The 20863-nt window shown below is 42.5% G+C and overlaps 1 protein-coding gene across 1 annotated transcript in view; it reads right to left on the reverse strand.

Annotated features, from left to right (window-relative positions):
* LOC122934552 (serotransferrin-B-like) overlaps positions 1–12181 on the reverse strand; it is a 59247-nt gene extending 47066 nt beyond the window's left edge. Inside the window, exons 1-6 of the mRNA XM_044290112.1 lie at positions 12066–12181; positions 11640–11803; positions 11079–11187; positions 9109–9285; positions 7016–7154; positions 5309–5364 (exon numbers count right to left, since the gene is read on the reverse strand). Coding sequence (XP_044146047.1) covers positions 5309–5364; positions 7016–7154; positions 9109–9285; positions 11079–11187; positions 11640–11803; positions 12066–12111 — 691 coding nt within the window. The 5' untranslated portion in view covers positions 12112–12181. The remainder of the gene's footprint in view (positions 1–5308; positions 5365–7015; positions 7155–9108; positions 9286–11078; positions 11188–11639; positions 11804–12065) is intronic.
* Positions 12182–20863: the final 8682 nt, after the last annotated feature.

The following is a 20863-nucleotide window of genomic DNA, read 5'->3' on the forward strand; positions in this document are numbered from 1 at the left end:
GTCATTGATCACCCCCTGTAAGGCTCCATTCAGACGTCCGCATGTGTTTTGCGGATCCGATCCATGGATCCGTAAAAATCATGCGGACGTCTGAATGGAGCCTTACAGGGGAGTGATCAATGACAGGGGGGTGATCAATGACAGGGGGTGATCAGGGAGTGTATATGGGTGATCACCCGCCTGTCATTGATCACCCCCCTGTAAGGCTCCATTCAGACGTCCGTATGCTTTTTGCGGATCCGATCCATGTATCCGTGGATCCGTAAAAATCATACGGACGTCTGAACGGAGCCTGACAGGGGGGTGATCAATGACAGGGCGGTGATCAATGACAGGGGGGTGATCAGGGAGTTTATATGGGGTGATCATGGGTGATCAGGGGTTTATAAGGGGTTAATAAGTGACGGGGGGGGGGGGTGTAGTGTAGTGTGGTGTTTGGTGCTACTGTACTGACCTACCTGAGTCCTCTGGTGGTCGATCCTAACAAAAGGGACCACCAGAGGACCAGGTAGGAGGTATATTAGACGCTGTTATGAAAACAGCGTCTAATATACCTGTTAGGGGTTAAAAAATTCGGATCTCCAGCCTGCCAGCGAACGATCGCCGCTGGCAGGCTGGAGATCCACTCGCTTACCTTCCGTTCCTGTGAGCGCGCGCGCCTGTGCGCGCGCGTTCACAGGAAATCTCGGCTCTCGCGGGAGGACGCGTATATGCGTCCACCCAGAAGAGCAGGACCGCCGGCAGGACGCAATCCTGCGTACGGCGGTCCTGAGGTGGTTAAAGAGGACCTTTCATCGGTCCAAACATTGTGAACTAAGTATCCTGACATATACAGCGGCGCTCAGGGATCTCACTGCACTTACTATTATCCCTGGGCGCCGTTCCGTTCTCCCGTTATGTTCTCCGGTATGTTCGGGGACTTGGTTATAGTAGGAGGAGACTGCCGTTGTTGATGCTGGGCGTCTCCTCCTCCTAGGCTGTAGCGCTGGCCAATCGCATTGCATCGCAGAGCTCACAGCCTGGGAGAAAAAACCTCCCAGGCTGTGAGCTCTGCACTGCGATTGGCCAGCGCTACAGCCTAGGAGAAGGAGACGCCCAGCAGAACAAGGGCAGTCTCCGCCTACTATAACCAAGTCCCCTAAGTCTCCGCCTACTATAACCAAGTCCCCAAACATACCGGAGGACATAACGGGAGAACGGATCGGCGCCCAGGGATAATAGTAAGTGCAGTGAGATCCCTGGACGCCGCTGTATATGTCATGATACTTAGTTCACAATGTTTGGACCGATGAAAGGTCCTCTTTAAGTTCCAATCTCATCTTCTTAATTGAAGAGCCGATTAGTCTTGGAGACGTCATTAACAGAGGCCGCTTACATTTTCTCCTTGCTCCATGGATTTTTATTTAATGTGATTAATAAAAGATGTGAACAGTACAACTGTTTTCATGTTACTAGTTTAATCAGGTTGTGTTTGTCTATAAGTGTGACTTAGACAACAGACCGTGCTTTATTAGTAATGTAGAAATTCAGGTATTCCAAAGGGTTCACTTACTTATTCCTACAGGTACATAGCACAGTTAAACCTTATTTACACACGACTGGACAACCTATTATTAGAAGTGATGTATAACACTCTCCTACATAGAGGGGATCTGAGATACGGGCCAATCATCACAATGGAGTCTGCTTTATGTATTTTCTCAGGACATTCTCTGACCTACAGTACAGACCAAAAGTTTGGACACATCTTCTCATTCAAAGAGTTTTCTTTATTTTCATGACTATGAAAATTGTAGATTCACACGGAAGGCATCAAAACTATGAATTAACACATGTGGAATTATATACATAACAAAAAAGTGTGAAACAACTAAAAATATGTCAAATTCTAGGTTCTTCAAAGTAGCCACCTTTTGCTTTGATTACTGCTTTGCACACTCTTGGCATTCTCTTGATGACCTTCAAGAGGTAGTCACCTGAAATGGTTTTCACTTCACAGGTGTGCCCTGTCAGGTTTAATAAGTGGGATTTCTTGCCTTATAAATGGGGTTGGGGCCATCAGTTGCGTTGTGGAGAAGTCAGGTGGATACACAGCTGATAGTCCTACTGAATAGACTGTTAGAATTTGTATTATGGCAAGACAAAAGCAGCTAAGTAAAGAAAAACGAGTGACCATCATTACTTTAAGAAATGAAGGTCAGTCAGTCCGAAAAATTGGGAAAACTTTGAAAGTGTCCCCAAGTGCAGTCACAAAAACCATCAAGCGCTACAAAGAAACTGGCTCACATGCGGACCGCCCCAGGAAAGAAAGACCAAGAGTCACCTCTGCTGCGGAGGATAAGTTCATCCGAGTCACCACCCTCAGAAATCGCAGGTTAACAGCAGCTCAGATTAGAGACCAGGTCGATGCCACACAGAGTTCTAGCAGCAGACACATCTCTAGAACAACTGTTAAGAGGAGACTGTGTGAATCAAGCCTTCATGGTAGAATATCTGCTAGGAAACCACTGCTAAGGACAGGCAACAAGCAGAAGAGACTTGTTTGGGCTAAAGAACACAAGGAATGGACTTTAGACCAGTGGAAATCTGTGCTTTGGTCTGATGAGTCCAAATTTGAGATCTTTGGTTCCAACCACCGTGTCTTTGTGCGATGCAGAAAAGGTGAACGGATGGACTCTACATGCCTGGTTCCCACCGTGAAGCATGGAGGAGGAGGCGTGATGGTGTGGGGGTGCTTTGCTGGGGACACTGTTGGGGATTTATTCAAAATTGAAGGCATACTGAACCAGCATGGCTACCACAGCATCTTGCAGCGGCATGCTATTCCATCCGGTTTGCGTTTAGTTGGACCATCATTTATTTTTTTCAACAGGACAATGACCCCAAACACACCTCCAGGCTGTGTAAGGGCTATTTGACCATGAAGGAGAGTTATGGGGTGCTGCGCCAGATGACCTGGCCTCCATAGTTACCGGACCTGAACCCAATTGAGATGTTTTGGGGTGAGCTGGACCGCAGAGTGAAGGCAAAAGGGCCAACAAGTGCTAAGCATCTCTGGGAACTCCTTCAAGACTGTTGGAAGACCATTTCAGGTGACTACCTCTTGAAGCTCATCAAGAGAATGCCAAGAGTGTGCAAAGCAGTAATCAAAGTAAAAGGTGGCTACTTTGAAGAACCTAGAATATGACATATTTTCAGTTGTTTCACACTTTTTTGTTATGTATATAATTCCACATGTGTTAATTCATAGTTTTGATGCCTTCAGTGTGAATCTACAATTTTCATAGTCATGAAAATAAAGAAAACTCTTTGAATGAGAAGGTGGGTCCAAACTTTTGGTCTGTACTGTATATGCCAGGGGTGAACTGACCATGTCATGTCCTAGTGGTATGACATCACTTTTTATGATCGGAATACCCCCTTATTGATGATCTAAACCTCACTGTTACCTTGCTCAATATTAAAGTGCAGGAGAGGGATTTACATCTGTTTCATCTGCACCACTGAGAAAAATCCCATCTACAGGATTCCTGTCCTAATAAGGCCTCATGCACACAACCGTTCAGTTTTTTTTGCGGTCTGCTAATTGCGGATCCGCAAAACACGGAAGCTGCCCGTGTGCCTTCCGCAATTTGCGCAACGGAACAGGCGACCCATTGTAGAAATGCCTATTCTTGTCCGCAAAACGGACAAGAATAGGACATGTTATATTTTTTTTGCGGGGCCACGGAACGGAGCAACGGATGCGGACAGCACACTGAGTGCTGTCCGCATCTTTTGCGGCCCCATTAAAGAACACCGGTCGTGTGCATGAGGCCTAACAAGCAGTGACATTGGTTATACCTTAAAACATGGTTACATGATAAACTTTTTGATTTCTACATTTATGGGACAGTCACTGAGTAAACTTTATAGGCTATGAACACCTACGGTGCAATATTTTATGATTGCATTTTACTCATTTTGGGCAAAAATTAACTTGGTCAATTGGTCCTAATTGAACAGTATTAATCCAAAGTTTTGAACAAAGCGACTTTGGATATAGCATCCAAAGCTCGCTTCGCTCATCACTAATCTCAATTTGATTGCCTTAAAAATAAGCTAAATAAATAGAAGCACTGGCTTTATCTTGAAATTTGGAGTGCTTGAGTTATCATTTATTTACACTGAGTTCCATCAATTTGCTGTTTTGACAGCTAGATCTACAATCCTAATCTCTGAATTCCTGACAGCTCATAAACCCTCATTTAAATCATAATTCGTATCAGTATGAGTGTAACGCCCCAGAGTGGCATTACCACCTTTGCACCTTGCTATTGCACCTGGTAATGTGCCTGTTTCACCAGTAGGTGGCAGCAAACAAGGCAGAGTTATAATTACATAGAGTGGAACCTTCTTTTCCATTCTAACCCCCACTTGCTGCACGAAGGGTGGAGTTCTAGTTAGAGTTAGTTCCAGCTTACCCTCTGCTAAGGGAGGTTATGCAGGAGCTTGTCCCTGCTGGACGTGCCTTGTCTAAGCCAGCTAGAGCACCTTCAGCTCTGTTGGATTTAGAGGCCACAGCTTGGAGCCTCAGAGGCAAGGAAGAAAGTTCCCTGGATTAAGCTAGAGTCAGGCTACAGATAGAAGTTGCAGCATCCTGCAGAAGCAGAGATTCTATTTAAGCCTGTCAGCACAGCAGAGCCAGAGAGCAACAGATGTAGCAGAGAGTTTTGTCCATGCTAAAGCCTGCTGGGAGCCAAGATAAAGTCTGTAAATCATTTGGAGCAACGTTTATTGAAAGTAAAGCTGATTTTCAACTTCATCACAAGATCTGGACTTCATTTATTCTTCATCTCCAAGTTAACTTATCACCTTTTTCTGCTGCGGAAGACAACGCCTGGGGTCCAGTGTATCCAGGTAGGACCACCGTGACACGTGCAAAAACATTAATGGACATTATAGGCCACCCTATACCACTCGGCCATTCCTACATCTGGGTACCACCACAAAGGGACCCTTTGCCGCTGTCGGACGTTGCATGAGCATTCAGGAATTCAGAGATAAGGGCTATACAAGATATCTATACAGTATATATATATATATATATATATATATATATATATATATAAGCAGAGCAGCAACCTGACAAGACAGCTAAAACCTTGTAGGACAAAATCTGCTGACATTTTTAAATAAAGACTATTTAAAATAAAAAGATTTCAGGCAAAAATGTTTAACACGCATTCATTAAAAAAAATTGCCCCTAAAAGTGTTTACACCCTTTCATTTCTGTGAAATGTGTGTGAAATGCATGTATTTTGGTTACCTGGTACAGATGTGTGTGACACGAAAGCTACGTCCCCCTTGTTATCTCTCAAACATCTGTATAAGAGGAGAAATAAAGTTTAATTTCCTGAAATCAAGATATAATACAGTATATATATATATCAGTATACACATTATGGGGGTCATTTATTATCGGTTTTACACCACTTTTTGGCGTATTTATGCTGCAGATTTTGTCACAACGTTTTTTTGTGGCAAAATCTGTTATTTTTCCCCACTCATGCCACTTTTGCAAAGTGACAAAAAAAGGGGGTAGGGTATGAGGGCGGGCCGGTAGGCTTGTCTTATTCATCACAAGGAAAACAGCTGTGCAGATTAAAGCTGTCACGGCTGAGGATGGGGGAAATCCTCAGCCGTGTGGTGATGGTGGATGTCCGGTCGCTACTGGCCAGGACCACAGAGTTAGGGAGCAGGTCACCTCCTATCGCATCCCTAACGCTGACCCTGTCTCCTGTCAGTATGAGCCGACCTTGATGGTAGGAGGGCTCATAAGCTGGAACCTTATAGTCCCTACAAGCCCTCAAGTCGGCCCTGAACTAAGAGAACAGAGTAAGACAACCCACTCCTCCTAGACACGGAGGAGCAGGAGTCTCCTTGGCCAAGCAGCATAAAGAAGGGAACATCAACAGGCCTATGGATATGGCAGGTGCTGAACTAGTTCCAGCCACCTGCCACAGCCTTGCTGACTGGGTCCATGTGCAGGCAAGCTAGAGTCCACAAACAACATAAATGTAACTCAGCACACACACATCCACACACAGGAACCCAGATCCATAGCTGCACAGAAAAGTAAAGGAAAACATAAACTGAACATCACACAAACACCAAAGGACATATATTTTACTATGACCAGAAGGATGGCCCCCACTTGGCAGATGGAGGAGACAGGCAGCTGCTCCAGCAAGCATGGCTGAAGCAACCCCACTGAGCCATAGCAAACACAGAGGCTATATAGGGCCCAGAGGCCACACCCACCAATCAGACACACCCCGTGACTCACAGACACACTGGGAAGGGAGTTAACCCTTCCAACACCACAGAAGGGAAAACACCAACATAAAGGGGAAGTGTCCAAATCCAACGCACACTGTGGCTGTAGCCGCCGGCAACGACATGGGTGGCAACTATGTCCTGGGAATCAGCCCGAGGGCCGGGACAGTGCCACCACATGTACACACTACAACCAAACGTTGCCACGGGCAACCACAGTGCGGGGAATGATGTCAGTGCACACCAAAACAACACAGTGTACACAGACATAAAACAGTGCATAACTACACGCACACAACTCCCCGGGAACCGCACACATAGCTGTTGTCCGCGGCAACCGCACTGAGGCTAACTACATTATGCCTCAGCTGCGGTTGACACAACAACCCAAACCGCGGGCAACTGTATGCGGCTCCCAAGGAGTCACGGCCATAACCGTGGCCGTGACAAAAGCATGTCACATGGCCAGTAGAAGCAAGTGCTAAAGTTATGTAAAGGCCGCATCCCAACATAACTTTGGCGCATCCACCGGCAGCACACAGGGATTCAGACTGGCGTCTCAATTGCCGGTCTTAATAGCTGTTGCCCTATATATTTATGTATTTATGTAATATTCCATTAGTCTATGCCAATATAAATATCTGGTATAAATCTGGGACTAGACAGGCTGTGCCAGCTGGGACTGCGTTGTACGTACTTGAATGCTCCCTCAGAGCTGTAGTATGGTTCATCTTTGCTGAGCGTGCATTTTTTGCTTCCCCGTCCTGTACATTGCTTACAGAGGTTGGACTCAGTAGCTCCTGGGACACAGCTTGCTGAGAAGAACTTTGAGACCGCTAAAGATAAAAGCGAAAAGCTGGTCCATGTAAAGTATAGAAAACAACGAAAACTAAAATATATCTCTACAAAAAAAAAAATGGGTTCACTGTATTGAGCCCAGACTTTAAATTGCCCTCAGTGTCTACATCAGTGTGCCCAGTTCCTGCTGGCTCTTGTTCACTTTATTGTTATATCGCCATTCTGCCTCCATTTAATTACATCCAGATCCAATTTCTGGCTACAACTGTGACCTCAGTAGGTATAAAACTTCTGTCAGCAGATTTGTCCCTATAAAACTGTCTGACCTGTTGCAGGTGCACTTGACAGCTGAAGGCATCTGTGTTGGTTCCATGTTCATATGTGTCCACATTTCTGAGAAATATGGTGTTTTAATATATGCAATTGAGCTTCTAGGAGCAACAGGGGAGTTGATGTTACACCTAGACTCTCGTGAACAATGCCCTCTGCACTTTGACAGGACCAGGCAGTTAAAACATCATAACGCACAGCCCTGTCAATCAAAGTGGAGAGGGTGCGGCAGCTGCAGAGAGAGCAGAGCCTCTAGGTGTAACGGCAACTCCCTCGCCGCTCCTAGAGGTTCATTTCTAACATGCGGATCCACTAAATATGGATACTGGCTGTGTATATGTGCAGGAGACCTGTGCCATAACCAGGGAAGTGAATTATAGGAGTTGTTGATTGGCAAGCCAAAGTATTTTCTGAAGCCATACCTTTTACCCATATATTCTGATAATAGTATACATCATACAGAGCTATTGTTGTGTGTCCGTTTTTCACTAGTGTATTCTGATATGGGACTACTTGTAGCAGGCCAGCTAAGACTTGTCCTAGTTTGCTAATATAGCTTGTGTGTTTATGCAGCTAGACCTGCCAATAACCTTAATACAGTTCCTATGTTTATGTGTTAGAGACAAAAGTAGAGTTATTTACAGTGACTTCATGTTTTGGATGTCATATAACTGTTATATTTTGTGTTCACAGAAGCAGAAAAAGATAATATGCCTTAAGATTCACTTTGTAAAGTAAGGTAAGCTCAGTGACACAGCAGAAACAACAGATAGCATAGTGTTAATTTCTTGTTACTGGGCAGATGTCTGGACCAATCACAGCCAGCTTCTCACACAGCAAGAGTTTTCACCAATCACAGCCAGCCTCACACACAGCCTGTCTGGGAATTCCCCCAGCTCCTTCTGCTAGAATCATTATTCACCAGAGACAGGAGCTGCAGAGACATTCACTCCACTGAGCGCTGAGTTTTATGGGAACAGGAGGCCAATATAGGTATTTAAAACAGTTAAATAATGTTCATATTGTTAGTATTGTGTTTAGAACTGTATACTGAACTAGATATATATGTGTTTACTTACAGTTCCATCAAACTGCAATTGCAACCATACAATTTCAAAGTACAAATACAAATTTCAAACATTCAGATTCCATATTGCAATCCAAATTGCATACAACCATACCAGGTCATACTCAACTAATCTGCAAATAGTTACTGCTAACTGCATACTGCAAGTGAGCTATTAGTTAGACCTCAGATATACCTCTCAGAGAGATTATAAGGTGCTTAAATAACTTAAAGTGAGAGTACAGATACTCAAGAGAGAAATATAGCCACCATTTTATGTTGAATGACAAGATTGAACAGTTGAACCACCATCTTATGCATACCACCATCTTGTGATATCTTTTCAACACGTGTTATGTACATGGACTATCTTCTGCAGAGGCGGAAGTGTTATATGAAGAAAAGTTGAAGTTAATAAAGAAGTTATTTCAAGCATTTGGTGTGCTCTTTAAACCGACTGCTTCCATAGAATGGCGCTAGAGGAATTACAGAGTAATAGACAGTCTGGGTAGACTAAAAGTCAGAGATATCAAAATTCTTCTATTGCCACAGCGCAAAAGGCACTTCATAGTGCTGTGCCTGCCACACTACTTTACCCCGTTCTGTTTCATCAATCGTCCAGTTCAATAGCTTCTTCTCATGAAGAACCCTCAGTGGTGAGTACCAGCCGGCCATGTGTCCTATTCCAGTGTGACAAGATCTCTTGTTCTTCAGATCACTGAACTTGAAAGTGCTTGATTGTTTCACTACGGCCACTACATAGTAGCAAGTTTCTGCAAAAAGCCCAAAGGTTGTTATAATCATCCTTATCCACATAAAAAGCAGATAATTGTTCCATAGTTACATAGTCAAGGCAGTTGAAAAACACACAGGCCCATTAAGTCAAACCTATAATCCTACCCTGTTTATCCAGAGAAAGGGTACAAATAATTGCTCCATATTATAAAATTGCTTCATAATTAAAAACACAATCACAACGTGGTGTGCGCAACAAATATACAGTAACTCAAACACCTACTGTAGCAAAAACACACTACAGGGGGAGGAAAGAAGCTACAGGAGGAATATACATTGGGGTTCAAAACAGCCTTGTGATCAGTATTTTTCTTGATTATCTTATTTAATGATTTCTGTTTCTTTTTAGACTTGTTTTCCAAGTTTTTTTTTACCTTGCAGAACCTTGCTTTACTTCCATGTGTGATTAAAGGGGTTGTCCAGGCTTTTACTATTGATGACCTATCCTCAGGGTAGGTCATCAATATCAGATCGGCGGGGGTCCGACACCTGGCCCCTTCGCCAATAAGCTGTACGGGGAGACGGCGCAGTGTGCATGTGCCATATCCCTTCTCTCTTCCTGTCCATTGCTGTATGTCTATGGGTCAGCAGCATCTGACAGGAAGGGAGACGGCACGTGCACACTGCGAATGCCGTCTCCCCGTACAGCTGATCAGTTTGGGTACCAGGTGTCGGACCCCACTGATTTGTTATTGATGATCTATCCTGAGGATATGTCATCAATATTAAAAAGCCCAGACAACCAATTATATCTGCGAGGCATATTTGCAATGTCTACCATACATCTTATAACATCTTAGGGCACTGATGGCGAACCTTTTAGAGACAGAGTGCCCAAACTGTAACCCAAAACCCACTTATTTATCACAAAGTGCCAGCACAGCAATTTAACCTAAACACTACAACCCAATATACTATATCTTCCATGTACTTTATAATTTAGCTATAATAGCCTGCCTACATTCAGTGCGCTGCCTGTGCTGTTCATAGTGCGCCCTGCGCTTATGAATGGCAGGAAACATCATACGGCATATTGGTACACCATAGCCTTTTTCCAGGGTGCGGGTGCCATAGGTTCGCCACCACTGTCTTAGAACATGGACTTTTTATCTTTACTTTGCAGATGCGCTGCCAGAATATTTATATTGGCAAGATAATTGACAGGCAGCTCCCTTTTTGCATATGATTGCCACTTTTTATCAGTTATTGTCTTCTTGTTTTTAATGATTTAATAAAACTATATTTTATATTATGTTGTGGCGTGTGCTTTTGGTAGATGTTTACAACTCAGAATATGTATCACAATATGTTCCTGGATCAGTGTCCTATCTTCAGATACCTAGAAACTATAGAATGATAAATGTTCCTGAGCCGCAACATCCGACACAACACATGGACAAGATTTCTGTTATTTCTAGCAACAAATGAGCCTTTTTAAAATCTTATATCATACGACCTGTGACATAATTATCTCACATCTGGTGCCAAACTCTGGCTTGCCTCAGACTGTGCTGTTGTTTTTTCTTGAGGATAATCAGCTGCATTATCCTATTAGTCACTATACTGCTTTATCTGCTCTATTTGACTTTCCCCAGTTGGCAACTGTTCTGGGGTCTGCGTTATGGGGATCCATCTGCAACCAAGACCATCGTTCCTCGCAAGGGGTGAAGAGTGAAGACCAGATGATCCCTTAGAGTCTGAGCTTCAGTCTAGCCAGCACCAAAGCTATGTTACACTTTTTTTTTTTCTTCCATACAACGGGATTAGATACCTTTTTGAGGGCTGTAGCTTTCTGCCAGGATTGGCTTCAAGTTGTACGGGTGCAAGGATGCTTTGTAGACATCTCCACTCTCCACAGAAGTGGCGTCTGCATCTCCACCCTGCAGGATATCAAGCATTTGTTTTATTCGGTGTATAGTTTAGACTAGTAAAATATAATCCAAAAGAAAATCTGACAGCTACATACAGGGGTGGAACATGTTGCCCAATACAGTGAATTATGGTGGTCATAAGAACACATTCATTTCATTGCCTCCCAATTCATATTTCCCCACTGATTTCCAGCTTTCTTATTCACACAGGGAAATATGGATTAGATCTTTTTAACAAAGATCCAGACATAGCCCCGCTCCTCAATGGCCCCCTATCAAACTGGCTATTCTGTCAACCCCACTTCCTTCCCCTGGCTACATTGATGACGTTCGTCAATGTAAAATTCCATTTATAAATTAGGTTTATAGGTTAATTTATTAAATACATAATAGCAGCCATATATTTTTTTTATACGATATGATCATTTGCACACGTCATTGCTTTAATCATAAAAACTTACATTAATGGCAATAAAACAGTCTTCGAGACTAGATCTCTTTACACAGATGAGGGGAATGTCTGCTGTCCTACAAGATCTTGCCAAATCCTTACACTTTTTGTATTCACTTCCTGAGGTCAGACACCAGCGAATAGTTCTTGTTTTGGGTAATGCTAGACAAAAGACTGAGAAAAACAGAAAATAAAATTAAATTCTATCCAATGTGATCTTTTATGCCATCAAATAAAGGCCTCCATAGAAAAAGAGAACACAAGACCATCTTGGGCCACCAATGCCACATCAAAGGGCAGGAGGGCACAATCTTTGATGATCTCCCCACCTCTCTGCTTATCACAGTACACCCATGACATTAACACTATAGATTCGCCTTCCACACTTAATAAACATGTACGTCCTCTTCTTAATTTTGCAATAATTTTTCCTTACCTAGCATGTAGAAGCACAGAACCACAGAGAAGTAAGGAGCCATCATCCAGTGTCTCTAGTGGCTAGAATGAGAGCGTTCTTCACTTGCCATTAGGACTCTTATTTATATAGACAAATGAGTCGCTGTGTGCAGATGTTGCTTCACCGCAGGGTTAAGATCATAACATTTCTCAATATTACACTCCACCTCTGCTTCCTGATGGCTCTGAATGGGCTCATTCATTTCGACTGGTAATATGAATTCCTGGCACTCGGTCTTATGGACCCTCTGGACTGTGTAGAAGTAACCCTTTCACCTGCAAGGAAACTGGAGATGAAGAATCCAGGGGAAGGTTGCTCTTTGCATGGTTTACCTAAGCATTCAGCACGAGATGGTGTGTTTGTTGCAAAGCAACTTTTATCTCTTCCTCTACGTCCAAAGGCTCATTTACATGGTCAGATTATCGTGCCAATTATCGGGATTCAGGAATTAATGTTTGTGTGAATGTTTGTGATATTTGCCCAGTGTGACGGTGTCACATTCACTTGACAAATTACCAAAATGCTTGTTTGTTGGATGAGCCGTCATTTAGGTGGCACATAAAATCACTGTTTGGTGGTTGCACGTTTTCCTGCGTAAATAGGGAGCACTGGCGACAATCTGTAATGGGATGAACAATCGCAGTTGATCAGTGGGGCTCTGATTCCCGGCACCCCTGCCAATGAGCTGTTTGGAGAGGTACCCCAGTGAGTGATGTGGCCTCTTCCTAGGCCAATGACTTCATGTTTATCGGTCACGTGGCCTATGTGCAGCTCAACCACTGTTACCCATTTATTCAGGTGTCTCCATACTTTTGGACCACCCTGTATATATGTAATCTATATAACTAGTAGATAGCCCGTACCAGAACAGGGACTGTTATAGAAAAAGCATCCACTTAAGGGCAGTGTTCTCACAGCCGAGTGAGTTTGGGTGAGATGGCTTCCTGCCCCCACATGGTACCACTCACATCATGCTGTACATTCCTGTACACCGCTTCGGTCTGGGTGCTGAATGCTGCAGGAACTGCTCTTTGCTACACTGGTGGGTATGTGGCATGGTATCTCCCTTAACCCCAAACCCCCCCAGCTGATGAGTGCAGACCACAGTGTCCTCTACAGTATAAACAATTGGGTGTCAAGTCCCCCTCTATTGACCCACATATATGCCATATACATATATGTACATACCAAATTTCCAGAATCTAAGACACACCCTAAATTTAGATAAAAAATTAATCCAGCAGAGCGCTGTATGAGAGCTCCCCCAGACAGGGGCGTAACTACCATAGCGGCAGACCTTGAGACTGCTATGGGGCCCAGTCTTAGTTGGGATCATTCCCTCTTCTACTGGAAGTGAAAACCTGGTCAGGACTCTACCCTCTAAAGGAACAACGTTTAGCAAATGAGGCAGTGGAAAATGACCCAAGAGTCATTGAAAAAGGTTTAGCCAGAAACCCTTCAGTCCTGTGTGGGGGGGGGGGGGGGGCCTGGTTAGATCCTTGCTATGGTGCCCTTACTTCTCTATGTACGCCACTGCCCCCAGACCATGCGTTAGTGTGTCATCTAGTCATCCAACCACATGATATATATATATATATATATATATACAGTACAGACCAAAAGTTTGGACACACCTTCTCATTCAAAGAGTTTTCTTTATTTTCATGACTATGAAAATTGTAGATTCACACTAAAGGCATCAAAACTATGAATTAACATATGTGGAATTATATACATAACAAAAAAGTGTGAAACAACTGAAAATATGTCATATTCTAGGTTCTTCAAAGTAGCCACCTTTTGCTTTGATTACTGCTTTGCACACTCTTGATGAGCTTCAAGAGGTAGTCACCTGAAATGGTCTTCCAACAGTCTTGAAGCAGTTCCCAGAGATGCTTAGCACTTGTTGGCCCTTTTGCCTTCACTCTGCGGTCCAGCTCACCCAAACCATCTCGATTGGGTTCAGGTCCGGTGACTGTGGAGGCCAGGTCATCTGGCACAGCACCCCATCACTCTCCTTCATGGTCAAATAGCCCTTACACAGCCTGGAGGTGTCTTTGGGGTCATTGTCCTGTTGAAAAATAAATGATGGTCCAAATAAACGCTAACCGGATGGAATAGCATGCCGCTGCAAGATGTTGTGGTAGCCATGCTGGTTCAGTATGCCTTTAATTTTGAATAAATCCCCAACAGTGTCACCAGCAAAGCACCCCTACACCATCACACCTCCTCCTCCATGCTTCACGGTGGGAACCAGGCATGTAGAGTCCATCCGTTCACCTTTTCTGCGTTGCACAAAGACACGGTGGTTGGACCCAAAGATCTCAAATTTGGACTCATCAGACCAAAGCACAGATTTCCACTGGTTTAATGTCCATTCCTTGTGTTCTTTAGCCCAAACAAGTCTCTTCTGCTTGTTGCCTGTCCTTAGCAGTGGTTTCCTAGCAGATATTCTACCATGAAGGCCTGATTCACACAGTCTCCTCTTAACAGTTGTTCTAGAGATGTGTCTGCTGCTAGAACTCTGTGTAGTATTGACCTGGTCTCTAATCTGAGCTGCTGTAACCTGCGATTTCTGAGACTGGTGACTCAGATGAACTTATCCTCCGCAGCAGAGGTGACTCTTGGTCTTCCTTTCCTGGGGCGGTCCGCATGTGAGCCAGTTTCTTTGTAGCGCTTGATGGTTTTTGTGACTGCACTTGGGGACACTTTCAAAGTTTTCCCAATTTTTAGGACTGACTGACCTTCATTTCTTAAAGTAATGATGGCCACTCGTTTTTCTTTACTTAGCTGCTTTTTTTTTGCCATAATACAAATTCTAACAGTCTATTCAGTAGGACTATCAGCTGTGTATCCACCTGACTTCTCCACAACGCAACTGATGGTCCCAACCCCATTTATAAGGCAAGAAATCCCACTTATTAAACCTGACAGGGCACACCTGTGAAGTGAAAACCATTTCAGATGACTACCTCTTGAAGCTCATCAAGAGAATGCCAAGAGTGTGCAAAGCAGTAATCAAAGCAAAAGGTGGCTACTTTGAAGAACCTAGAATATTACATATTTTCAGTTTTTTCATACTTTTTTGATAAGTATGTAATTCCACATGTGTTAATTCATAGTTTTGATGCCTTCAGTGTGAATCTACAATTTTCATAGTCATGAAAATAAAGAAAACTCTTTGAATGAGAAGGTGTGTCCAAACTTTGGTCTGTACTGTATATATATATATATATATATATATATATATATATAAATATATATATAAATATATATATATATTAGATACAGTAGGCTAAATAGTAGGACAAACAACAAATGGATGCCCAATGTATTGAAAATATATATTTTTTATTTCATAATAATAGACAATACATAATTCTTAGAATATTAAGGATAACAAAGAAGAGATTTGAAGAGTCAGCAGAAAAAACCCAGATGCCGCAGTCCCCCGGCCGGTGTCTCTGTAACCCACCAAAAGATGGAACACATGTCAGGTGTGTAGGAAGTATGCTATATGGTGATTCACAGAAAAAAGAGGGTTATATCATACACAAACCCCTGAAAAATAATTCTAACTGTGATCATCACCTAAGTGCATATCCACAAGATGAGACTCAAGCACTGGGTCCTAATATACAAATGAGAGCATAGGCAAAATAGTAGGACAGTACACTCACCTAGTACACCTTCCTCATGTTAAATACCTTGTACTAAATAAGCATTATTCCCTGAGGACCCACAAACAGGATATCTCTTTAAATGCATATTTTCCAAAATTCTGCCCCGTATAGGTACGGATGTAGCAGAGTTAACAGTCACACTTGGTGACTTATCACATCTAGCTAACGCGTTATCACTGTGGCTGTTAACACTGTACTTGTACCTATTATGCAAATCTATAGGAATGAAGCAGAGTTAACACACACACACAGAGTTATCACATCTAATACATTATTACTGTTAACTCTGCTACATCCGTAGGAAAAGTGCTGCATAATTCATAGTTCTTGCCTCATGGATGGTACAACCCTAAATCGTATGTTCCCATCAGTAGCTCCTGGGGTGTTCCAGAGTAAAAGTAAAGTAAAAAAGTTTTTGGGAGAAAGGAAAGGCACACCCACCAATACAGTATTTTTTTTTTGTAATTTACGACCTGTTGGACAAGTTATGCAATTGCAAATGTTTTTACTAGTATTTGTTCCCTTGGCCAAAAGACACAGAGCGATTTACTAGTTGGAAAGTGTACAGAACCTCTGTGAGGGTAGAGCTTCATACCGTACTTCTCTATTCATTTATTCACATTCCAGGATTTGTCTCTTTGAAAAGTAGTTTCAGGAATTTTTAAATCAAAGTGTGTATGTATTGTCATTCAGCAGCAAAATGTTATACGGCACTAAACAGACTTATGATCTGATATCTGATAGACTTATGACTTGTGATAGAAATGCCATCTTAAAGGGTTCAGGTGTCTCCATGCATGTGTCACATTTACCTGATCATTTTTGGTTGTTTTTTTAATTTATTTTTATATTAGAAAAATAAAAATTACACCACCAATCCCTACTATTTTGGGTTACAGAAATACCAATAGCAGAGGCAGAGAGCTGACACAGAAAGACCACCCCCATCTGCAGCAGAGAGGACACACCTCCAGAGCTGTGATAGCGAGACAGCTGTAGCAGAAAGGACTCACCATATAAGCTGTAAAAGAGAGAACTGCAGCAGAAATGAAACACTCCCTGAGTTGCAGCAGAAAGGAAACACCCCGTGAGCTGTAATAGAGAGAACTGCAGTAGAAAGGACACACACCCCTGAGCTGCAGCAGAAAGGAAACACTCCCTGAGTTGCCAGATTGGTATAAATCTATTAAAGCAATTTGAACAATGACTGGGGAGACATAAGGGCAACATAAACAAGTGGTAGATCTCCTTAGCAAAATGCTGGGTCACTTTCTTTAGTTTGCTCTAAACAGTTCATAAGCTCCTGGCTCCCTCCGCCCACATATGGAAACTGTCAATCAGAGGCAGGTGGGGGGAGCAGTGAGATCATGAACATGGGGACTGATTGGCATGCGCTGGAGCTACTAGAATTAAAAAGTGAGGGCAGTAGAAAACTGGAGGCCAATTCCCTTTAAAGGGGAAGTACTTATTTTAAAAAGGATTTTCCAAGATTTTTGTACTGATGACTAGTGTTGATCGAATTATAGTTGATGAAGTGAAATTTAATCCGAACTTCAAGAAAAAATTGATTTGTCACTAATTATGGTAACAAATTGGATTTTTTCTAAAATGCCTGTTGCACATGTTACACAGAATCACCCATAATGCCATACAGCCATCCAATCAGCAGATAGCCAGCCCCTGTGATGGACTCATAGCCATATAAAAACTTTCATCTCCACCATTTTACTGTGAACGTAATGCAGGGAGAGACGTGACTGGTGCTAGGAACAGTGATTAAGAAAGCCTTTATTTGTATAATTTTAGTTAGGAAGAGTTCAGGGACAGCGCAGGGACAGTGTAGGGAGATCATAGAGACTTTATACACACTATAGGGAGAGCATCAGGAGAGTGCAGGGACTTATTGGACAGTGTCCCCCTTTGTTGATAAATAAGCAATTCTATTAAACCTCGATGCACTGTTTGGGGTGAAAAATCTGTTTAATACTACTGCTATTGTGATGTCCACATTGTTGTTTACATACAGTATGTAATTCTATAACGCCGTGATTCTCTAATACTCTTGCTATAGGGGTGTCCACATTGTGTTAGAGATAAGAAATTCTATAATGCCTTGATTCTGTAATTGGGGTGAAAAAGCACTCTAATACTACTGCTTTTGGGGTGTCCACATTGTGTTATAGATAAGTCAAACTATAACACCTTGATTCTGTAATTGGGTTGAAATAGTTCTTTATTTTTACAGTCACATGTCATCTCTGTTTTGGACCCACTCGTGTTTTTTGGGCCTTACCAATACTGATGAATTACTGAACAAATACTGACTGTGTGAAGGCAGATGCTCAAAAGACACGATCCGTTTTTTTTCGGTTGTTCTTGTGACGGATCAGAAGAAATGAAAGTTAAACATTGACGTCAACAGAAATGTACTGCTGACACCCTCTTCACTGTGTCAGGGGCCTCTACTTGTATAAGTGTTTAATAGAACAGGTTCTGTAGAAATCTATGTGGAATCAGCTGACGACGGTGTAAACGGAGTGTGCTCTTTCACGCTATAGTACAATCTTGGGCCACTGCGCGGTTAAGTCCTTTATACCTGACTCTAAGCCTAACAAGGTTGAGTACACACTTCCATTATTCGGTCAGTTTTTAACCAGTAACTGACCAAATAAGTGAATTGTGAACTGAGTCTAAGACAGACGCACAGTAACTGTTTCACTACCACAGTGGACTAGCTATGCATTTTTCTGCAATGCACAGTGATGTACACTGAGATACACGCCCCTGCAGCCGGGAAATAGCTGATTTATAACTTGCTTTATGACAAATTAATTCAGATCAAATCAAATTTTGGGGAAAAATTAAACGAATCGTCCGAATCGAATTTCTTAAAACATCGCTCATCTCTTCTGATCACCTATTCTCAGGACAGATCATCAGTATCTTATCGGTGGGGGTCTGACACCCAGGACCCCCGCCGATCAGTTGTTTTGAGAAGGCATCAGTGCTACCCTGAACGTTGCTGCCTTCTCGCAGCTCACCAAGCACAGCGCTGTACATTGTATAGAAGATGTGTCTGGTATCACAGCTCAGCCCCCTTCACTTCTATGGGGCTGCTCCTAGGCCACATGACTGATGAACATGTCATCACTTGGCCTAGGAAAAGCAGAGAGATGGCTGCTGCGGCCCTCTGCCTTCTCGAACAGCTGAGTCCGGGAGTCAGACCCCCACCAAATAGAAACTGATGACCTAACCAGAGGATAGTAAATGAAAAAAGGTAATGGTAGCATCACTAGTGAATTACTTATTGGCAGACTTCACAGAAAGTGTACCATAAAAACAGACAGCAATGTTTCGGCTACATCATAGCCTTTGTCAGGCTTGACTAAATAAGGAGGGACATATTAAAATAATGAGAAATTTAAGTTGAAATTCAGATGCGAGTATGCAGCACAAGATGCCACCTACACACATGGACAAAATTGTTGGTACTCTTCCGATAAAGAAAGAAAAACCCACAATGGTCACTGAAATAACTTGAAACTGACAAAAATGTAATGAAAATCATCTAATGAAAATCAAACATTGCTTTTCAATTGTGGTTCAACTGAATAATAAAAAATAAAAAACTAATAAAACTGTCTTGGACAAAAATGACGGTACGCCTAGAAAAGATTGAATATAATTGACCATAGGGACATGTTGTCAGGAATCATCCTGCTATGTCTGTTTAGTTCAGACTGTCTTGCCCTTTAGTTTTCCCTCAGTTAAGATGGTGGATTGTGTCTCAGCTAGGTGCCATCTCACTTCCTGTTTCATATATAAACCTCTCAAGCCGCCAGAGGAAAATTGATGACAAGTTGAAGAGATTGATAAAACGAATGGTAACAATAGAGCCCAGAACAACTTCCAAAGAGATTACATGTGAACTCTAAAGTCAAGATACATCAGTGTCAGATTGCACCATCCATAGCTCTGTTAGCCAAAGTGGACTTAATGGCAGATGACCGAGGAGGATTACGCTGTTGAAATCAAATTTAAAAATAGCGAGACTGGAATTTGCCAAAATGCATATTAACAAGCCACAAAGCTTCTGGGAGAATTTTCTTTGAAAAACGAGACAAAACTGGAGCTGTTTGCCAAGTCACATCAGCTCAAAGTTCACAGATGTAAAAATGAAGCATACAAAGAAAAGAACATTGTACCTACTGTGATACGTGGAGGAGGCTCAGTTATGTTTTAGGGCTGCTTTGCTGCATCTGGCACAGGGTGTCTTGCATCTGTGCAGGGTACAATATAATCTCAAGACTATCATGGTATTCTGGAGAAAAATGTGCTGCCCAGTGTCAGAAAGCTTGGTCTCAGTCACACGCCATGGGTCCTCCAACAGCATAATGACCACAAACACAGATAAAAACATCCGAAAATGGCTAAGAGGAAATTATTGGACTATTCTGAAGTGACTCTAAGAGCCCTGATCTAAATCCTATTGAACATCTGTGGACGGAGCTGAAACATGCAGTCTGGAGAAGCCACCCTTCAAACCTGATAAGCTGGAGCAGTTTGCTCATGAGGAGTGGGCCAAATACCTATGGACAGGTGCAGAAGTCTCACTAAGAGTTAAAGAAATCGCTTGATTACAGTGATTGCCTCTAAAAGTTGCGCAACAAAATATTAAAGGGGTTGGCCACTTTCGGGCTACTTGTGACCAATGTGTAGCTTAGCTTACTATAGGGCACTTACTAATATATTCTTTGTTGATATTCTTTACCATTTGCTATATGGCATAAGTCTTGCCCCTTGTTAGGCAAATCTTTTGTGCAGTCCACACAGAGGTCCTGACCATAACATGGCCGCTGATGAGGTTTGATTAACATTTGATTGAAAACCTGATTAACCCTCTCACTAAGCCCCACCAACTTTTTAAAATAGTGCCGTGAATGTGAAATCGAAAAGAGTAGCACATTTTTGTGTAAAGCCTAGCTCCTCATGTTATAAATTTTTCTTCAGTAAGCAGATAGGATTATTATAATACAGCGAAGTCTTATTTTGCACCATGAATAATAAGCTGTATAAAGAAAAAAACACACCCAG

Source organism: Bufo gargarizans, chromosome 4, assembly GCF_014858855.1.
Source record: "Bufo gargarizans isolate SCDJY-AF-19 chromosome 4, ASM1485885v1, whole genome shotgun sequence".
NCBI classification, from domain to species: domain Eukaryota; kingdom Metazoa; phylum Chordata; class Amphibia; order Anura; family Bufonidae; genus Bufo; species Bufo gargarizans.